This window comes from Rutidosis leptorrhynchoides, chromosome 10 (genome assembly GCF_046630445.1).
Source record: "Rutidosis leptorrhynchoides isolate AG116_Rl617_1_P2 chromosome 10, CSIRO_AGI_Rlap_v1, whole genome shotgun sequence".
Taxonomy (NCBI): Eukaryota; Viridiplantae; Streptophyta; class Magnoliopsida; order Asterales; family Asteraceae; genus Rutidosis; species Rutidosis leptorrhynchoides.
This window is the reverse complement of record NC_092342.1, coordinates 250535896-250559696: the sequence shown is the minus strand read 5'-3', so window position 1 is coordinate 250559696 and position 23801 is coordinate 250535896. Positions and strand designations below refer to the sequence as shown.

Here is a 23801-nt window from a genome sequence, read left to right as displayed (position 1 = left end):
GTCAAACTTAACCAAACACTTATGCAATCGTTCTAACGTACCTTTATACTTGATTCTTGCATGAAACTTGACAACATGATTCACATGCTATACTATTCGAGTCATAACGAGCCATAGGACTAATTGAACACATTTCGCCCGACCTTGTGTCGTAACCGGTTAATTGATACTACTTACTTGTTTAGGTCAAGGCTAAACAACTTTCATGCACACGTTTACTTTGTGAAGTACCTTTATACTCGTGCACTCGAGGTGAGATCATAGTCCCACCTTTTCAATAACTTTTATACTTTTAAATCAGGCTGAGAAACATATACTTTGTTATATCTTGTACTACTTACTTTTATGCTTTGAACACAAGTACGAAGAAACAAACATTCCACAGCGAGTTTGAACAAAAATCCTCAATTCGATTATCATTAGTTACACTTGCTGGGTGTAAGCGAGAACTTATGTTGTATGGCCATACGGGTTTGACAAACCCTCATTCGGACGGTTCGCTACCGTTATTTCAGATGGAATGTATTTTCGAGAAACAGTGTATGTTCTAACACTATTGTGATGGGGTTCTATGGAAGAAAAGTTAAGCCTTGATAATTGGGTGCTCGCGAACATACTTTTGGAATGCAAACGATTTAGATAATCAATGTTATGAAAATACTAAATCTTGTGGTTCAAAATATAACGTTTACAAATAAACCTATGATTTCACCAACGTTTTTCGTTGACAGTTTTCTATATGTTTATCATGTTCATACTTGGCTACTTGATACATGCTTCTGCACACTTTGATTACTTGCTTGGGGTCAAGCATACATGCATACGCTAGTGATAGCACCTTTGGATTCAAACTTATAGCATACATACTTACGCTATTTATAGCAACCGTGATTTTCAACTTATTATGTCGCAAGTTATTTCAATTATACTTTATAACTTTTGTAAACTTAAACTTGTTGTCGAACCGTTTGGTAAACTAAACTTTGTAAGTCTTGTACGTTTCAAATGAATGCGACATAATTTTGGTCAAACGCGTCTCATATAGGGACTATGACCACGCAACGGGACCTAAGTTAACGGCGCCGTCAATGGCAATTTTGTCGGGTCGTTATAATATAGCAACTACTCCATTTGATCAAATATATATCAATTAAAATATTCAGATGCATACAGTAATCATAGCCGTTAATTTAACAAACTGCATACCTTTGGTAGAAGAATTAGCAGAAGGATCAGAAGAACTGATCAATGAATTGGTAATCGGAATCGGCCGATCGTCGTTATTCCAATCATCGACGACAACGACGTCGCCGAAAGCGGTTGCCGGAACAATTTGACGGTGAATTGGAATTGAATCAGAATGCGACGTCTTTTGCGAAGAGAAGCAATTATATCTTCGAATACTGTAAGTACCACACTCTCAACGATTGGTGTTGTTAGCAAGCACATAAACATAAAACTGTTATATCAAAATGTTTTATAAAGCATTCCAAAAACATCTTCCGATTATTAACACAAACATCTGAGTTTCGTTTAAGAATCTGTTTAAGTTTGTAGGTAAATTGTACACGAAACTGAAACAATTAAACATATTATCACAAACATATGGAAAATATGTATAATAAATAATATGAATAAGAGCGGAAAGATAGAACGATCTAACCGAATTGAATGCTGAACTGGGCTTGTGTTTGACACAATTACCTTAAACAGATTCGACGTCTGTTCCCAGGGTACACCGGTTCGAAGCAGCGTACTGCCGGACGATAGCACTTGCCTGAAAATTGACCGAAAGCGGGTGACCGAAGTTGTAGAAGAAGAAGAATAAAAATTGATGTAATGGGGTTATGATTTTGTTTGTGTGTTAGTTGATCCATGTTTCTCAATACCAAAGTTTGGTATTTATAGTGCAAACAAAATCCTTGGTTGATATTGTGAATCTTTTAGGATTTGAAAAAGGAAAGAGAATATTTATAAAATCACAAAAAAGATTTACAAAATCTTTGGTTGATAGCTTTTACTTTGCACTTAAACTAACAACTTTGAGACGCGATATCTCATTCACCATTAACCCGTTTTGGACACGCTTTAGTTCGTTTTAAAGCTCTCATTAGTGGTTACAAAAACCCACTAAATAGTCATTAATATATATCACTTTATTATATATTAATTTGTGTCCAAAAATTGGTGGAACACACTTTTTCAACCAAATTTTCCAACAGATTTTCCCCTAAACAGTTATGAAAACAAATATAAATAAAATTATGTGAGAACCTTTTTTGAAAAAACGTTGATAGAATTTCAAATAAATTGAATTGAATAGATACTTTTAGATCCGTTGGAAATGTATCAATAACAAGTTGAGATTAGAAAAGAAAAAAAATCAAAGGATACTCTACTACTATAGTCATAACTAACCCCTACCAAACTTGACATTTACCTGCTAGTGTTCTTCTATATTTATATATAAGAAATAAAAAAATGCAAAATATATAATGTATAATTTATAAATGCTACAAGTTGTGGAAAATGTGCATCCTTCTGATAATGCTAAAAACGAACATATATTTCATAGCATTATTCCTCAACAAAGACAAGCTTTTAGTTGCAATTGTTCTATTTACAAGTGATATTCGTTTAAATAATAAAAGGTGAAGACAAAAGACAGATTCGACGAATTGAAGACGCAAACGACCAAAAAGCTCAAAAGTACAAAAGACAATCAAAAAGGTTCCAATTATTGATAAGAAACGTCTCGAAATTACAAAAGTACAAGATTCAAAACGCAAAGTACAAGATATTAAATTGTACGCGAGGACGTTCGAAAATCCGGAACCGGGACCAGAGTCAACTCTTAACGCTCGACGCAACGGACTAAAAATTACAAGTTAACTATGTATATAAATATAATATAATATATAATTAATTATATTAATTATATATATATTATATTTATATATATAAAACCGTCGGCAGAGAAAACTCCAAGGACTGAGCTGTAAATACTATCTCCGCGACTCGCGGAGTTTGAAGGGGATTTTGCCGCGAGTCGCGGAGCCCCAAAATTCAACTCTGGCTATAAAGCAAACCGAATTCTGATCAAATTTCATATCTTATTTCTCTCTTCTCTATCTATACGATATATATATATATATAATTTATATTTTAATTTTAATTTTAATTATAATTCTAATAATAAGGGTATGTTAGCGAATGTTGTAAGGGTGTAAGTCGAAATTCTGTCCGTGTAACGCTACGCTATTTTTAATCATTGTAAGTTATGTTCAACCTTTTTACATTAATGTCTCGTAGCTAAGTTATTATTATGCTTATTTAAAACGAAGTAATCATGATATTGGGCTAATTACTAAAATTGGGTAATTGGGCTTTGTACCATAATTGGGGTTTGGACAAAAGAACGACACTTGTGAAAATTAGACTATGGGCTATTAATGGGCTTTATATTTGTTTAACTAAATGAAAGTTTGTTAATGTTAATATAAAGATTTACAATTGGGCGTCCCTATAAATTACCATATACACTCGATCGGATACGATGGGCGGGGTATTTATATGTACGAATAATCGTTCATTTAACCGGACACGGGAATGGATTAATAGCCACTAGAATAATTAAAACAGGGGTGAAATTACATTCAAGGGTAATTGGTGTAATTGTTAACAAAGTAGTAAAACCTTGGTTTACACGCAGTCGATAACCTGGTGTATTCATTAAACAAAGTATTAAAACCTTGTTACAATTCGAATCCCCAATTAGTTGGAATATTTAACTTCGGGTATAATAATAATTTGATGAGGACACTCGCACTTTATATTTATGACTGATGGACTGTTATGGACAAAAACCAGACGGACATATTAAATAATCCAGGACAAAGGACAATTAACCCATGGGCATAAAACTAAAATCAACACGTCAAACATCATGATTACGGAAGTTTAAATAAGCATAATTCTTTTATTTCATATTTAATTTCCTTTATTTTATATTTAATTGCACTTCTAATTATCGTACTTTTTAATTATCGCAAATTTTATTTTATCGCATTTTTATTATTCGCAATTTCATTATCGTTATTTACTTTACGCTTTAATTTAAAGTCTTGTATTTATTTTATATTTTACATTAGGTTTTAACTGCGACTAAAGTCTTAAAATCGACAAACCGGTCATTAAACGGTAAAAACCCCCCTTTATAATAATAATATTACTTATATATATATTTGTATTTTTATAAAAGTAAACTAATATAGCGTTGAGCTTTGTTTAAAGATTTCCCTGTGGAACGAACCGGACTTACTAAAAACTACACTACTGTACGATTAGGTACACTGCCTATAAGTGTTGTAGCAAGGTTTAAGTATATCCATTCTATAAATAAATAAATATCTTGTGTAAAATTGTATCGTATTTAATAGTTTTTCCTAGTAAAATATAAACTATTTTATATACTACCCCGCTGCACATCAAGTATTTTTGGCGCCGCTGCCGGGGATCCTCTTAAAAGCCGGAAGCGCAACGCTAATATAAAAAAAAAAAAGATTTTTAGTTACTTTTATTAAAAGTCGTTTTTGTAAAAATACGTTTTAAAAAATTCGAAAATATAAAAAGAAAAACAAAAATATAAGTATTTTTAAGATTTTGTTAAATATTTAAGTTTTATAAGTTTCTTTATTTTTATTTTAGTTTATAAAAATATAAGTTTTAATATCTTTTATTTAATTAAAAAAACAGAAAACAGATATAAATAAGATAAACAGAAAATAAAAATAAAAAATAGAAAAACGCGTAAAAATTACAACCTGTCAGCTGAATTTCTGAACCCCGCGACTCGCGGGGTTTTCTTCTTTAATTGCCGCAACTCGCGGAGCCACTCTGACACGCGAACAGAAGCCCTAAAACTGCATTAATTACGGGTTATTAATTATTATTATTATTATTTAAACCTAATTATGTATTATTATTATTATTAGTTTTATTTTTATTTTTACTTTTTATTTAATTTGTTTTATTTAGTATTAATTAGTTTTATTAATTTGTAAAATTAGTAGTTTTATTAAAAAAATAATATAAAAATAATATTTTTATAAAAATTGTACTTTTTACAACTTTTTGTATATTTTTATATTTTGTACCTTTTTAATCGCTGTAGCGTAATATTTGTATTTTTTCGCTCATATTTAATTTTAAACTTAGTTTTTGCTATAGTCATTTTTACTCCTAGATTTTTAGGCTTTGCCGTAGAATTCCTTAAGTGCTTTTTCTTTAGACTAAGATTTAGGTGCTTTAGAATTTTGCGACGCCTTTTTAAGTTTTAGTTTCTTTTTAAGTTATTTCCATTTGGGATTTAATTTTTCCTGTAAGCTTTAATATTTTTAGACACCTTTTACTATGTACCAATTATCATTCCAATTAGTAATTTCAATTTGCGATTATAATTTTAAGTTAGTTGTAGTAATAAGGTTAGGTTAGTAAAGTATTTTTAAGTTTTGATAAGTTTCTTTTATTTTTTTTCCGTCACCTTTTATTTTTCAACCATTTTTTTTTCTTTTTCGACCTTTTGCGACGAACTCTTTTTCTCTCTTATTTCTCGCTATTCTAGTTTTTAGGACTTAGAATTTTTTCTACTTCTTATCTAAATTTCTTAAAATTACGAAAATTTATTTTAAGTGGTTAAATTGATAGACATCAAAATTTTCTGGTTCGTAGTAATAGTTGGATTTGTACGTGGACCGGGTTATTGGAGCCAAACAGTCCTCAATTATATTGAGACCAAACGAATCCTGCCCCTCTGCTGCATCTTTTGGCTATTCGAAACGTGGGCAAAATCAGAAAAGTCTATTGATTGGATAACTTATTATAATTTTTCTTTCCTTTTAAAAACTAATAGGATATTCAATGAATGCACCGAGCAAGACGTTCACCACCTTTTGTACGTTCACCACCTGTAACTAGATCAAGACATCGTTTAACAAATATAACAGCCGTTGATTTTTCTTTAGAATCGTCATCCAGTCAACCAAGTACTTCAGTTCAAATTTCCGATAATCCATTTTTTGAACCCAACCTCACAATTGAGAATCCAGAGAATATTCAGGAATGGTTCATAGATCCTGAACCATTAAACTTTCCTCCGGAACCACCAATCATTCAAACAGATATTGTTGAGGAACGAACTATTAAATCAGAATCATCTAGTGATACCGATTCAACAAATTCAATTATGGAGAATCTGGAACCTTTAAGTATGGAAGACCGAATGAGAGCTAAACGCACTGGCCAAGGTCACGCAATTACTCATCCAGACATTAATGCGCCAGATTATGAAATCAAAGGAAAAATTCTACACATGGTGACTAATCAATGCCAATTTAGTGGTGCGCCGAAGGAAGATCCAAATGAACATCTACGTACCTTTAATAGGATCTGCACACTATTTAAAATCCGAGAAGTGGAGGATGAACAGATATATCTCATGTTATTTCCCTGGACTTTAAAGGGAGAAGCCAAAGATTGGTTGGAATCGTTACCTGAAGGGGCGATTGATACATGGGACGTTTTAATTGACAAATTTCTTAAACAATTCTTTCCTGCATCTAAAGCCGTAAGACTTCAAGCAGAAATTGTTACGTTCACACAGAAGCCAAATGAAACTCTATATGAGGCGTGGACAAGATATGGAAAGTTGTTAAGAGGATGTCCGCAACATGGTTTAGACACCTGTCAAATAGTACAAATATTCTACCGAGGATGCGACATCACTACAAGAAAAGACATAGATATAGCAGCTGGTGGTTCTATTATGAAGAAAACCGAAACTGATGCTTACAAAATTATTGATAACACTGCTTCCCACTCACATGAGTGGCACCAAGAAAAAGATATCATTAGATCATCTAAAGCAGCTAGAGCCGATTCTAGCCATGACTTAGATTCCATTTCCGCAAAGATAGATGCTGTGGAGAGACGAATGGAAAAGATGACTAAGGATATTCACTCAATACGAATTAGTTGTGAGCAGTGTGGAGGACCACATTTGACAAAAGATTGTCTCAGTATTGAATTAACAATGGAACAAAGAGAGAATATTTCATACATAAACCAAAGGCCTGGAAATAATTATCAGAATAATTATCAACCGCCAAGACCGATTTACAATCAAAACCAGAATTATAACCGAAATATTCCATACAACAACCAACAAGGTCCTAGCAATCAACAAGTATCCAATAATACTTACAATCAGCAAAGACAGAATTTTCAAAACAAACCACCACAACAAACCGACGAGAAAAAACCAAATTTAGAAGATATGATGACGAAGCTAGTTGAAACTCAAACGCAGTTTTTCACATCTCAGAAACAAACCAATGAACAAAATGCTCAAGCATTTAGAAATCAACAAGCTTCTATTCAAAATCTGGAACAAGAAGTAAGTAACCTAGCAAGGTTAATAGGTGAAAGAAAACCGGGAAGTCTACCTAGTGATACAAATGCTAACCCCCGGAATGAAACAGCTAAAGCCATTACCACAAGAAGTGGTATTACACTTAAACCACCTGAAATACCTATAATTTCAGATGATTTTATTCCTACTCCACAAGAACCACAACCTGATCAAGATAAGGAAAAAGAACCGGTAGTTGAAAAGGTTAATGAAGATAACACAGTTAAGGATAAACCTTATGTTAAACCATACCAACCACCACTTCCTTACCCGAGTAAAATGAGAAAAGAAAGACTTGAAGCCGAGCAATCCAAATTCTTGGATATGTTTAAACAGATAAATGTAAATCTTCCTTTCATTGATGTGATTTCAGGAATGCCTAGATATGCTAAATTCTTGAAAGATCTAATCACAAATAGAAAGAAAATGGAAGAACTCTCGGCTGTCACTATGAATGCAAATTGTTCAGCAGTGCTGTTGAATAAGATACCCGAAAAACTCTCTGATCCAGGAAGTTTCACAATTCCATGTTTTCTGGGTAGTCTTAGTTCAATAGAAGCATTGGCTGATTTAGGTGCTAGTATAAATTTAATGCCGTATTCACTATACGCTAAACTAGACCTTGGAGAATTGAAACCAACAAGAATAAGTATACAACTAGCCGACCGATCAGTAAAATATCCTAGAGGGATAATGGAGAACATGCTAGTTAAAGTTGGTACTTTAGTATTTCCAGTAGATTTTGTTGTTTTGGACATGGAAGAAGATTCTCAAGTTCCTCTCATATTAGGAAGACCATTCTTAAACACGGCTAAAGCAATGATAGACGTGTTCGGTAAGAAACTGACCCTAAGTATAGAGGATGAGAGTGTTACCTTTTCAGTTGATAGAGCAATGCAACAACCACAATCTGCAGATGATACATGTTATTATATTCAAACTATAGATGCACATGCAGAATTATTAGAAGAATTTCCAGAATTACAAGGAACAGGAGAATGTTCTTTAGGAGAAGGTAATGAACCAATTGATGAAGCTGAAATGTTAGCTACACTTATAGCTAATGGATATGAACCAACAACAGAAGAAATTCAAATGCTAAAAGAAGAAGACAGATATCGATATAAATCATCGATAGAAGAACCTCCGAAATTAGAGTTAAAGCCACTTCCAAACCATTTGGAATACGCTTATTTACATGGTGAATCTGAATTACCTGTAATAATATCGTCTTCTCTTACTGAAAATGAGAAATCACAACTCATTTCTGTGTTGAAAGCTCATAAACCAGCCATTGCATGGAAGATTCATGATATTAAAGGAATAAGTCCTTCGTATTGCACACATAAAATCCTTATGGAAGAAGGTCATAAAACGTATGTGCAACGCCAACGAAGACTAAATCCTAATATGCAAGATGTAGTTAAGAAAGAGATTATTAAACTGCTAGATGCAGGTTTAATATATCCAATCTTTGATAGTCCATGGGTAAGCCCAGTTCAATGCGTACCTAAGAAGGGTGGCATGACTGTCATTACAAATGAGAAAAATGAGCTTATTCCTACTAGGACTGTAACAGGATGGCGTGTATGTATTGATTATAGAAAATTAAATGACGCCACCAGAAAAGATCACTTTCCCTTACCTTTCATAGATCAAATGTTGGAAAGATTAGCCGGAAATAGTTACTATTGTTTTCTAGATGGATTTTCCGGATATTTTCAAATTCCAATAGCACCCGAGGACCAAGAGAAAACCACATTCACGTGCCCTTATGGTACTTTTGCTTACAAACGCATGCCATTTGGACTTTGCAACGCCCCTGCAACCTTTCAAAGGTGTATGATGGCGATTTTTCACGACATGATAGAAGAATGCATGGAAGTATTCATGGATGAATTTTCAGTCTTCGGTGATACATTTAAATCATGTCTAGTTAATCTGGAACGAATGCTAATTAGATGCGAAAAATCAAATCTAGTACTTAATTGGGAGAAATGCCATTTCATGGTTAAAGAAGGCATCGTTCTTGGACATAAAATTTCAAAAGAAGGGATTGAAGTGGATAGAGCTAAAGTAGATGTAATTGCTAAACTTCCACATCCCACAAATGTTAGAGGAGTTAGGAGTTTTCTAGGGCATGCCGGTTTTTACCGACGTTTCATAAAAGATTTTTCTAAAATTGCCACTCCTATGAATAAACTCCTAGAAAAGGATGCGCCATTCATCTTTTCAGATGAATGTATCAAATCTTTTAATATTCTTAAAGAAAAACTCACTAATGCACCAATCATGATAACACCAAATTGGAATCTACCATTTGAACTAATGTGCGATGCAAGTGATTTTGCAATGGGAGCCGTTTTAGGACAAAGGATTGAAAAACGATTTCAACCTATATATTATGCTAGTAAGACATTACAAGGAGCACAAACGAACTATACAACTACTGAAAAAGAACTCCTTGCTATTGTCTTTGCTTTTGACAAATTTCGATCATATCTAGTTCTAGCAAAAACGGTGGTCTATACCGACCATTCTGCTCTTAGATACCTATTTTCAAAACAAGATGCTAAACCAAGATTAATCCGTTGGATCTTACTCTTACAAGAGTTTGATATTGAAATCCGAGATAAAAGAAGAGCAGAAAATCTCGCCGCTGATCATCTTTCTCGTCTTGAAAATCCTGAGTTAGAAGTTCTAAATGAATCAGCCATACAAGACAACTTTCCTGATGAATATCTATTGAAGATAGATTATAAAGAAATCCCATGGTTTGCAGACTATGCAAACTACTTAGTTTGTGGATTCCTTGAAAAAGGATTATCGTACCAAAGACGAAAGAAATTCTTCAGTGATATAAAACACTATTTCTGGGAAGATCCACATCTGTTTAAAAGTTGTCCCGATTGAATAATACGCCGATGTGTATTTGGAGATGAAGCTAGTAAAATTTTAAACCATTGTCACACAGGACCAACAGGAGGGCATTATGGGCCTCAACTAACAGCAAGAAAAGTTTATGAAGCTGGATTCTATTGGCCTACAATTTACAAAGACGCACACCTTCTTTGCAAATCCTATGATGCTTGTCAAAGGGCCGGAAAAATAAGTCAACGTGATGAAATGCCACAAAATGTCATCCAAGTATGTGAAGTATTTGACATTTGGGGTATTGACTTTATGGGTCCATTTCCAAAATCTCATAATAATCTATATATACTCGTAGCCATTGATTATGTATCTAAATGGGCGGAAGCACAAGCTCTCCCAACTAACGATGCACGAGTTGTAGTCAATTTTTTAAAACATCTTTTTGCAAGGTTTGGAACACCGAAAGCTTTAATAAGTGATCGGGGTACTCATTTCTGTAATAATCAACTTGAGAAAGTTCTTAAAAGATATGGAGTAACTCATAAAATCTCCACCGCATATCATCCACAAACAAGTGGACAAGTTGAAAATACCAACCGAGCTTTAAAACGTATTCTAGAGAAAACCGTAGGATCAAATCCGAAGGAATGGTCCATTAAATTGGAGGATGCACACTGGGCTTTTAGAACAACCTACAAAACTCCAATTGGAACCACACCTTTTAGACTTGTTTATGGAAAAGCATGTCATCTTCCAGTAGAAATTGAACACAAAGCATTTTGGGCTTTGAAGACATGTAATCTTCATTTACATGAAGCTGGACGTCTACGATTAAGTCAACTAAACGAATTAGAAGAATTAAGACATGAAGCATACGAAAATTCGTTAATCTATAAAGAAAGAACGAAGAAATGGCATGATAAAAGAATCGGAAGTTCAAAAGAATTTAAAGAAGGAGACAGAGTTCTTCTTTTCAATTCACGATTCAAGCTATTTCCTGGAAAATTAAAATCAAGATGGTCTGGACCATTCATAGTCAAAAGAGTTTTCCCATACGGAACGATAGAATTAATAAATTCAAATGGGATTGAATTTAAAGTTAATGGTCACAGAGTTAAACATTACATACATGGTCCGATGGAAGTCGACAACGAAGTTAATCACAATTTCGACACCACAGCTAACTAAGTGTGGGGAGAATCAAGTCTTTAAAGGATAATATGTATTTCTGTTAGAGTTAGATTGTCTGTTTTCGTATAGTTTTCGAAAATGGAACACGTATGGTCTTTCCCTAGCAGACCCTAAAGAACTAGTCTTCTCCCCCCATTCTGAATTTTTATTTTTTAGGTTTCTACGAAATGAAGACTGCCTGTGAACTAAACCATGGTCTAATGCTACACGCTTTGATCACTAAACGTAATAATGACATACTACCGAGTGAATTAGTATCAGTAATCAGAGAAAGAATGGACGGAGTTAGAAAAGAATCCATATGCGAAGATAATAAGTTACAATTTGGTAAAGGAAAATCAAAATCCGCAGCGAAAAGAAGAGCACGACACCTAGAACGATGTCACAAATGCGGAAAATGGTCACATGGAGGTAAATGTTCAAATAATCAAACCTATTCAAATACCGAATTTGTTACTTTATGCAGAGACGGGCCGTTCATATGTTTAGAAGAAAAGACACTGAATGCTCGAGGTTACGCCTTTGGAGCCATGGAAAACCAATTAAACCGACTATCTTATGAATGAAATAGATCATATAACTAAGATCTATTTCACAGGTATGTCTGTACAGTTTTTTTTTTTTTTTTTATTTTTAACCTTTTGATAATAAACGCTAATTTGTTCGCTAAAAAGTATTAAATTGGTATTGAATAAAATTAGGTTTGGCGACCGAAATTATTGATATCATTCAAAAATTTATTACATCACTGCGAAATTTAACGTTTATTCTTAAGGTATAAATATCTTTAATCAATCAACCCAAAATATTTCAAAAATTCGTCATGAGTTAAATTAGGTCTTGGAACCGAAATTACTTTACCGAAAAGAGGGGCGCATATTTTTGATAATATTTGATTGATTAAAGTGGGATAAAAAGACAAAAAGATTTTTAATTTTATTTTTACCATGTTTTTAATCTTAATATTTAAATCTTAAATTAATATTGTAAACTTTATAAAAACAATATATTTAAAATTGTAAATATTTGAAAAATTAATATAAGTTTGGTGTGAATTTATAATATAAATTTTTAAATTAAGTTTGGTGTGAATTTTTAATTTTTAAAATATGAATTTTTAATTTTATGCATTTCAAATTTTAAGTTTGGTGTGAATTTTTAATATTAATTTTGAATTTTATATTTAAGTTGTGTGAATTTAAAAACAAAAATTTATTTTATCTCATTAAGTTAAGAATATGATTTTTAAAATTCGTCTTAAGTTGAAGACTAGGTCTTTGAACCGAAATTGCTTTACCCAAGGAAGGGACGAGAACTTTTATTATCATTATTTTTAATCTTATTAATTTAAAGTATGCCAAAAACATAAAAAAAAACCCAAAAATCTTAGCTTTTAAAACAATCGCTACAAAAAGACAAATTTTAAAATTTTGTCGAAGGACGGACTAGGACATCGATCCGAAACGACCTCGTCCTAAATAACAAGGGAAACAAAATTTTAAAATTAATTACTTAATTGTTTTAATAAGTTAATGATTATAAAAAAAAAAAAAAAAAAAAAAGAGCAAACTCCGCGACTCGCGGAGTTTGAAGTGCAAAACCTCCGCGACTCGCGGAGGGACCGAAAATCAGAAAAAAAAATATAAAGAGCTGAACGATCAGTGCACTCCAAAACCCAAAACACAGAAAAATACTGCGAAAAACACCCCGAAAAACCCGAGAAAAAACCCCAAAAATCCCAATTTTTAACCGTTAATCACCAAATTTTTTGCTAAAATCATGTTGAGAAGGATGCTATCTAAGAATTACTCAAGAAAAACGGTAAATTTCTACACCTAAACACCATTTAATCCGAATTTTGGTGTTCTTGAGCTATTTTTTCCCCAATTTGATTTTGATGCTTTTTAGTGTAATTAGACTTAAATTGTTTATGTATTATGCTTGTATAACCTAGATTGATGCTGTTTAACATGATTAGAAGCCTTAAACTTCAAATTTTGAGTAATCTAGGGTTTGTGTTCTTGAGCAATTTGGGGCTTTTTGATATAAACAGGTTATGGCCGATTTTTGTCATGAATTATTGCTAAATTGAGTAGTGTAACATGTCTAGGTAGTTAAATGATCCAAACTTTGAGCCTAAACATGATTTTGAGAATTAAAGTGGACTTTTTCAAGTCTAAAATTCATGAACTTGATTTTTGAAAGATAATGCCATTTGAGACTTGTTTGATTGCTAGTAATGATTATTTTGACATGTTATTTGAGTTGAATGCTTATGAACTTGGCGAAAATTTTCGTATATGCTTATCTGAAAAAGTGTAGATTTGATAAAAATGTTAAAATAAGCTTAAGTTTGATATAAATTGATAATGTCATTGTAATTATTTTGATTGATGATTTTGCTGACACTAATGCATATTTGGATGCACAAAATTTGTGTTTGATGTGTTTTGCAGAATGAAAGGGGTGAATCTTCATCCCAAGCCCGCAATGCTCCTGCTGAGAATTTGGAACAACAGGAGGTGGATAACTACTACAAGCAGGATGTACCTCATCCAGTCATGACCTTTTCTGATATGCATTTGGAAGAGTTGCACCCGAACCTGAGATTTGACAGACTTTGGATAGATTATCCAAAATATCAACGGGGTTTGCATACTCTTCACTCTAAGGTTGTTGAGGTACCGAGGGTCATAGAATGGGGACCCTTAGAAGCTGTAGAATTGGCCGGGCCAATTAGGGAATTACTTGTACAGAGGTATGGTAATTCTTCTTTTAATGACTGGATATGTTTATTCACCATACGTAGACCTGTATATAAAGTATGGTGTGAAGAGTTGTTATGTAGTATAGAGTTGAATGATCGGGTAGCTAGTTTAACCGATCGTTCTTTTATTAGATTTTTGTTAGGCGGTTCGATGCGCCACATGTCTTTACTGGACATGGCTCAGGCTTTACGTATATATACGCCTGAGGAGTTAGCGTCTGCCGATTGTAGAGGATTGATACTAAACGGTAGAAAGATAGATGAGAATTTTGATACACACGGTGTGTGGAGTCAAATGACAAGCCATCACCGTTTCAAAGGGGGAAACTACTCTTATTTGGATATAGATAGAGCCGAATTAAGAGTGATACATAGGTTTTTAGCTAATTCGATTACACAAAGGGGTAAGAACAAAGAAAAAGTAAATGAACAAGATTTGTTTTACCATATGTGTATTCGAGACCCACAAAGCGCTGTAAGTATACCATATTGTGTGGGTTATTATTTATCAGCTATGGTTCGGGGGATGCGACCACATAGCATAATAGGAGGTGGTATTTTTATTACTTTGATTGGTGAATATCTCGGTGTGGATATAAGTCGGGGGGGATTATTACTAGAAGAGCCGGAACCCCGCGACACTATAGGTTTAAATGTATACCATGGTGCGAAAGTTTTGAAGAGGCGAAATAACGCCGCAGTACGATACCATGGTAGACATCCACAGGTGGAGAGAAACCAGCAGCAAGGTAATGTAGGAGGGGGGAATGAGATGCAAGAGATGCATAGGTTTATAGCTTCTCAGGAATACGAAAATGCTAGACAGAGAGCATTTGAAGATTGGCAAGTTCATCAGAACCAGATCATAGCTCATTGCCAACACATAGGTAGAAACTATATTCCTACACCGAAACCCGTCTTCCCTCCTTGGTCGATAGAGATGCAGCCACCATATCCTACGTATGACCCTGCCGAAGCATTCTATAGCACTTATGGTTATGCCTGGAACCCCTATTGGTACCAATATCATCCTTAGTTTACTTATTATTTTTTTTTTATTTTGTAATTTGTAATTATTGATACATTTAATATTTTTGTTAATATTGTAATCATTTTTATAATTATCTAACTTTTATTCTTAGATTTTAATAATTTTTGAATGTGGGGTAATATACCAAACTTCAAAAATATGTATATATGTTTGCAGTTTATCTTATGTACACAACAGGGTAAAACAACGCATTTTCAAAGACTGGCATTAAGTTCAGCAAAAGCAACTAATTTTGACGACAAGATACAAAATATTTGTGAAATAACAACAAGACGGAATGAACAAATGATGTGCACCATTTATCATTCAGCAAACAAACGCCAATATATTTGGAAACTTTGGTAAAATTTAATCATTTTCACACTAATCACCCTCAATAATTTAAATTGTTACTGATTTCTTGCAAATGAGGGCATTGCAAGATCTTAAGTGTGGGAAGGGGTTAAATTCTTTCGGATTTTAAATTTTTTACTTTATACACTTGGTTACCATTAAAAATACTAGTAAAGCAGTAGTTGTATTAGAATCTAGTGCTCTCTGATAAAAAAAGAACAGCCCTAGTCTTATATACTGACTACCCAATTCTAGTAAACTTTTTCAATTAAATGAATTCAAATCATGTTTATACATATTTATGAACGATAAAACTAGGTTTTAACACCGAAATTATTGTTATCTCAGAAAGAACATAAATTAAGAAACAAACTAAAATGTCAAAATTCATTTAAAATGGAATAGAGGACGATAAAAAGAAAAATAAAAAGCCAAGTGTGGGAAAATTTACCAAGTTATTTTAAACATATGTCACATATATCTGTAACAAATAACTGAAAATACTTTTGCTTTGAACTAAACTAAACTGTTTTACCCGATGAAAGAAAAGAAGAGATGGATCTACACGATGAATCAATTCCATCATTAAAAGGAAGTAAAGTCTTCCGAAAAAGACACGCGCTTCTTGATTTAGGTCATGAAGTTGTCGTCCAGACCAGCTGTAGGTTGACGAAAAATCTAGAAAAGTCATCACTAAAATCAGCAGGAAATCCACGGACCTCAGCATTAAACAGGGTCGCCAAGTGGTCAGATTTATCCTAACCATGAGAAGGATTTATCTCGTACAATGGGGGGGCACCATGCAAATTAGCTGGATAAGACTAATGAATCAGATCCCCAGAAAAGATAATCTCCTTAAAGATTAAAAATCAGCTTTTAAGACTGATATTACTCAATCCTAGAGATTGACCTTAAAGATTGAGAATTACAAACTCATGGAATTCGATGATATCTAAACTCGAGCTTAAACGAGAAAATATTTTGATCAAAATTACAAACCGATTTGTTTTCTGAAAACCCTATTTTCAATGCGTTCATTACCATTGAACGTAAAATCCTAGGAATTCACCTGGAATTCATTAGGTCACCTGAACTAAATCGGGTGTCAACCGTAAGAACGGTGGTTGCATAGTGGTCAAAGACAGGACCTTGTGCCAAACCGACAAATTATAAGGGTGAGCTTTACTATTGCTCCTACCAAGGATAGTAATTGCGTCCGACACGTTATAGACCATAATCAAAAGCATGTCACGGGACATTGCCTTAACAGTTGCTTGTTCAACGCTTTCCTTTCAACCGGACGGTAGTTTGCCGAAAGGTAATATACGGAACAAGTAAACTGGACGTGTTGCTTTCCTAATACAAGGTTAGCAAGTGGGTGACACAAAACCGCAAGTTTTGAGCTAAAATTTTCAAATCTGAAACCCACCAACCCCACAAAAATATTTTGCAAACACCGGTAAAGGGTTATTCCGGAAAACTTATCTAGGGTAAAAACTAGATTTCAAAAGATCAAATGTTTTCATAAAGATCCAATTTCCTTAATGGATCTAAATTTTTATAGTCATGTGGGACTGTAAACCATATCGTTACTACCATTGTTTATACCGCCGTATAGAAATCACTGATGTACAAAGTGTGAAGAATAAAGAAGTGATTCTAGTATTTCAAGACAATATTGCTTGAGGACAAGCAACGCACAAGTGTGGGAATATTTGATAATGCTAAAAACGAACATATATTTCATAGCATTATTCCTCAACAAAGACAAGCTTTTAGTTGCAATTGTTCTATCTACAAGTGATATTCGTTTAAATAATAAAAGGTGAAGACAAAAGACAGATTCGACGAATTGAAGACGCAAACGACCAAAAAGCTCAAAAGTACAAAAGACAATCAAAAAGGTTCCAATTATTGATAAGAAACGTCTCGAAATTACAAAAGTACAAGATTCAAAACGCAAAGTACAAGATATTAAATTGTACGCGAGGACGTTCGAAAATCCGGAACCGGGACCAGAGTCAACTCTTAACGCTCGACACAACGGACTAAAAATTACAAGTTAACTATGTATATAAATATAATATAATATATAATTAATTATATTAATTATATATATATTATATTTATATATATAAAACCGTCGGCAGAGAAAACTCCAAGGACTGAGCTGTAAATACTATCTCCGTGACTCGCGGAGTTTGAAGGGGATTTTGCCGCGAGTCGCGGAGCCCCAAAATTCAACTCTGGCTATAAAGCAAACCGAATTCTGATCAAATTTCATATCTTATTTCTCTCTTCTCTATCTATACGATATATATATATATATAATTTATATTTTAATTTTAATTTTAATTATAATTCTAATAATAAGGGTATGTTAGCGAATGTTGTAAGGGTGTAAGTCGAAATTCTGTCCGTGTAACGCTACGCTATTTTTAATCATTGTAAGTTATGTTCAACCTTTTTACATTAATATCTCGTAGCTAAGTTATTATTATGCTTATTTAAAACGAAGTAATCATGATGTTGGGCTAATTACTAAAATTGGGTAATTGGGCTTTGTACCATAATTGGGGTTTGGACAAAAGAACGACACTTGTGGAAATTAGACTATGGGCTATTAATGGGCTTTATATTTGTTTAACTAAATGAAAGTTTGTTAATGTTAATATAAAGATTTACAATTGGGCGTCCCTATAAATTACCATATACACTCGATCGGATACGATGGGCGGGGTATTTATATGTACGAATAATCGTTCATTTAACCGGACACGGGAATGGATTAATAGCCACTAGAATAATTAAAACAGGGGTGAAATTACATTCAAGGGTAATTGGTGTAATTGTTAACAAAGTAGTAAAACCTTAGTTTACACGCAGTCGATAACCTGGTGTATTCATTAAACAAAGTATTAAAACCTTGTTACAATTCGAATCCCCAATTAGTTGGAATATTTAACTTCGGGTATAATAATAATTTGATGAGGACACTCGCACTTTATATTTATGACTGATGGACTGTTATGGACAAAAACCAGACGGACATATTAAATAATCCAGGACAAAGGACAATTAACCCATGGGCATAAAACTAAAATCAACACGTCAAACATCATGATTACGGAAGTTTAAATAAGCATAATTCTTTTATTTCATATTTAATTTCCTTTATTTTATATTTAATTGCACTTCTAATTATCGTACTTTTTAATTATCGCAAATTTTATTTTATCGCATTTTTATTATTCGCAATTTCATTATCGTTATTTACTTTACGCTTTAATTTAAAGTCTTGTATTTATTTTATATTTTACATTAGGTTTTAACTGCGACTAAAGTCTTAAAATCGACAAACCGGTCATTAAACGGTAAAAACCCCCATTTATAATAATAATATTACTTATATATATATTTGTATTTTTATAAAAGTAAACTAATATAGCGTTGAGCTTTGTTTAAAGATTTCCCTGTGGAACGAACCGGACTTACTAAAAACTACACTACTGTACGATTAGGTACACTGCCTATAAGTGTTGTAGCAAGGTTTAAGTATATCCATTCTATAAATAAATAAATATCTTGTGTAAAATTGTATCGTATTTAATAGTTTTTCCTAGTAAAATATAAACTATTTTATATACTACCCCGCTGCACATCACCTTCATATCAGTTAACCTGTTAAGTTTGAGGATTAAGTTTTAAAATTTCCTATTAACTTTAAACTTTATTTATTCTTCGCTAATAATTTATTTATATCCACTAATATATATTTTATTTAGTTAGGATTAAAAAAAAAATTAGATGAAACAGCTCAAATAATGTGTACATTACAAATTTGTTGTAATGGGTAGTGCTTAATTATAGTAATTTTTTCATGCAAGTTGCTAGTTAAACAAATAAAATTTAATATCATATAATATCTCAAAATTACATCAAAATATGAAATAACTCAATGAACAAAGATTATAGATCAATGGGATCACATAAATGTTGAATAACAAATAGTTCAATAATAAACTCACCTTAATTTAATTACACAAAGGCCATACAAAACAACACAACACCTCCAACCAAACCTACTCCCATATCCATCTTCTTTCCACCTCCATTCTTCGCTGGAGAATCCGATCCAGCATCGGCCGGAGCACTCGGCCCCTTTGCAGGCTTCCCAGCTGGTGCCGGAGAAGAACTGTCAGGCGCCGGAGCATCAGATGTTGGCAACAACAACACTTTATCAATTGAATAAACCGCAAAAGGGAATGTTTGTCTTAATGCATTGTTAATTTGAGTCTCAACAGCTCCACTTGATACATTGACTTGGTTTTGTCTAGCTGTAAAATTCAAGCCCAAACTTCCGTGGCTTGAACCCGCTTGTGTAGGAACCGGGTTGCTGACTGTATCAAGATCATCTAAACTGTAATACTTTGGAAGAACATGGTAAAGAACTAGTTTAACTTGGTCTTCTTCCTTTAGCCCGTTGAGAGTGCCCGAAGGAAGGTTAATGAAGGCGTTATCGGTTGGTGCAAGAAGGGTCATGCCTTGGTTTGAGTTGTTGAGTTGGTTAGCGAGTTGGTCAAGGACTCGGGTTTGGTTTAAAAGGCGAAGGAAGGAGGTGTATTGTCCGCCTTTGACTAGGATATCGGTTACATTGATTGGGCCAGACGGGCCCGGGGCAGGGGCGGCGGGTTGGGCAAGAGTTGATGGGAGGATGAAAAGGAGTTGGGTTAGGGTTAGGAAGATGACCAAATGAGAAGCCATTGTGAATTGGTGTTGTGAAAGATGAGTGGATAGTAGTGGATGGATTATGGGGTTTTTATTGAGGTGAGGGTTAGTAGGAATGTGGTGTAATGAGTTGGCTTGATGATAGTAACATCTATAATTGTATGGAATATGTAGGCTGGCATTTATTTATCATGTGTGGTGGTTCAAGATAAGAACTTGTTTTTGTAGTTTAATATTGTTTCTTTTGATCAACTTGTAGCAATTGACTTTTGACTATTGATGTATGTACAATTCATAGTATTTTTTAACTGTATTGTAAGCGGATTTAGCTGTAACTTGCCAACCATGTAACGTTTAATTTAGCCGACAACCCGCCATGTTACAGTTATAACCAAATCAATCTAATATATAATACTAATATTCGTGATTACACAAATTTATCATTATATTTTCAGAGTCACCAATATGTGAAAATAATGATTTTTCTATTTATAGCTCCAAAAGCTATACTTAACGGTTAAATTTATGTATAAATATATTGTACTTTATGATAGCTATTTGTAGAAAATTGGTACTAAGTAGTTATCATCTTGCGTGTCTAAATTTCTTAAGAATAACTCTAAGAATTATCTTTTGATAATTTCAGTAATTATTTAAGTCATATAAATTTATGTTTTGCATAAGTTGCGAATCTTCTATAGTTTCTATTATATTGCTAAAATGATGATGTCATTATTAGACTAATTCCTTTGTTAAGAAAAAATTAAAAAGAAAAAGAAAAAAATCTAAGCATGGTGAGTGATGTCATTAATCTAAATAATTTTGAATTAAAAATTAAATCTTATTAATTAATTAATATTATTAAATCTTATTAATAGTTATTTTAATTATTAAAATTAAATAATTTCAAATTATTTTAATTAATTATTTTGAATTGAGTACGAGAAGGTATAAAAGTTAGGCAGAATGAACCAATTCTACATTTATATTTTAACTTACACTTTTAAAATAAAATGACAACCAATATTATCTCTTATGATTAGATGTGGATTGTTAAATATGCATTTTAGGTGTTTGATGAAATGTTCAGCTGATTAGTTTCTTAGTCGGACTATGTGCTTCCACGGGTCATTAAACTAAATAACTTTAGCATTTACGTTCACTTAATAACTATCATTAAACTATTTCGTTTAAACAAACCCGTGGTTCCACGGGTCATTTCACTAGTATATAATCAAAGCTCAAACTCGTTTCAAATGTTTGTTATACTACTTATATTTGAAAGGTATTTTAATGTCTAGTTACCTCTAAAATCAAAAAATTCTATAAATATATTGGATCTTATAGTTAAATTTAGTAATGTCATATTCAACTTAAATGACATTTATATTAAAATATTAGTGGCTCTATTAATCGAGTTAACAGTAAGCGTCGATTTATTGGCGACCTGACGGTGACTTAATATATATACATATACATATACATATACATATACATATACATATACATATACATATACATATACATATACATATACACACACACACACACACACACACACATATATATATATATATATATATATATATATATATATATATATATATATATATATATATATATATATATATATATATATATAACGACCCGTCCTAATCCATCTGGACGAATACATTACATTTAGTTACATCGCGAGGTACTTGACCTCTATATAATACATTTTACAAACATTGCATTCGTTTTTGAAAAGACAATCTTTCATTACATCGAAAGTTGACGGCATGCATACCATTTCATAATATATCCAACTATAATTGACTTAATAATAATCTTGATGAACTCAACGACTCGAATGCAACGTCTTTTGAAATATGTCATGAATGACTCCAAGTAATATCTCTAATATGAGCAAATGCACAGCGGAAGATTTCTTTCATACCTGATAATAAACATGCTTTCAAGTGTCAACCAAAAGGTTGGTGAGTTCATTAGTTTATCATAAACATTCATTTCCATTATTTTAATAGACCACAAGATTTTCATTTTCATTTCTCATAAATATACGTCACATGCATAGAGACAAAAATATCATTCATATGGTGAACACCTGGTAACCGACATTAACAAAATGCATATAAGAATATCCCCTATCATTCCGAAAAATCCTTCGGACATGATAAAACAACATCGAAGTACTAAAACATCCGCAACCATGGATGGGGTTCGTTAGGCCCAATAGATCTATCTTTAGGATTCGCGTCAATTAGTAGATCGGTTTACTAATTCTTAGGTTACCAAGCAAAAGGGGCATATTCGGCTTCGATCATTCACCCATGTAATGTAGTTTCAATTACTTGTGTCTATTTCGTAAAACATTTATAAAAAGCGCATGTATTCTCAGTCCCAAAAATATATATTGCAAAAGCATTGAAAAAGGGAGTAATGAAACTCACAATACTGTATTTTGTAGTAAAAAATACATATGACGAAACTGAACAATGCAAGGTTGGCCTCGGATTCACGAACCTATATTCAATTATGTATATTAACACATGTAAAGGTAATCGAACAAATATATATATTATTAGTGATTTTAGTTGTTATTTTATATCATGTGTTTTGTTAATAACTTAATTAGATATATTTATTTTTATATAGAAAATTAACATTTGTTACTAACGTATTAGTATGGTTAGGTTTTATGTCATGAATAGGGTTTTATATAGAAAATCTTTATTTGATATATTAATAATACTAATAATAATGATAAAAATAATACTAATTATGATAAAAATTATGATAATTCTAATAATAATAAAAGTGATACTTTTAATATATATAAAAATGATAGTTTAAATAAAATGTTAATTTCAATAAATAAAAAAAAATACTTCTATTAATAATGATCATAATAATAATAATAATAATAATAATACTGATAATAATAATAACTATAATAAAAATTTTACTACTAATGATAATAATGATAATAATATTAGTAATTTTATTAATGATAATGATAATAACATTAATGGTTTTACTCATAATGATACTACTAATAATAACCTTAATGCTAATAATAATACTTATAATGATAATAATAATAATAATAATAATAATAATAATAATAATAATAATAATAATAATAATAATAATAATAATAATAATAATAATAATAATAATAATAAAAATAATGATAATAATCATAATAATAATAGTAATAATACTTAAATGATAAGATTAACAATAATAACTATATTGATAATACTTATAAGACTAATAATAATAATAATAGTTATAATACTTATAATTATGATAATATTACTAATAATAATTATAATACCAATAATAACGATAACAATAATAACAATCTTAATAATAATAATAAT

General features: G+C 32.1%; 1 protein-coding gene across 1 annotated transcript; it reads right to left on the bottom strand.

Annotated features, from left to right (window-relative positions):
* Positions 1–1678: 1678 nt before the first annotated feature.
* Positions 1679–20448, bottom strand: LOC139873266 (fasciclin-like arabinogalactan protein 9). Its single transcript, XM_071861198.1, has 2 exons — positions 19713–20448; positions 1679–1777 (listed from the first exon to the last, which is right to left on the bottom strand). Exon 1 carries the CDS (start codon positions 20446–20448, stop codon positions 19723–19725), a length of 726 nt encoding a protein of 241 aa, XP_071717299.1. The 3' UTR covers positions 1679–1777; positions 19713–19722.
* Between the last annotated feature and the right edge of the window lie 3353 nt (positions 20449–23801).

Excerpts from the sequence above, each read along its gene's own strand:
- LOC139873266 (XM_071861198.1), bottom strand. The coding sequence starts at position 20,448 with ATGGCTTCTCATTTGGTCATCTTCCTAACCCTAACCCAACTCCTTTTC.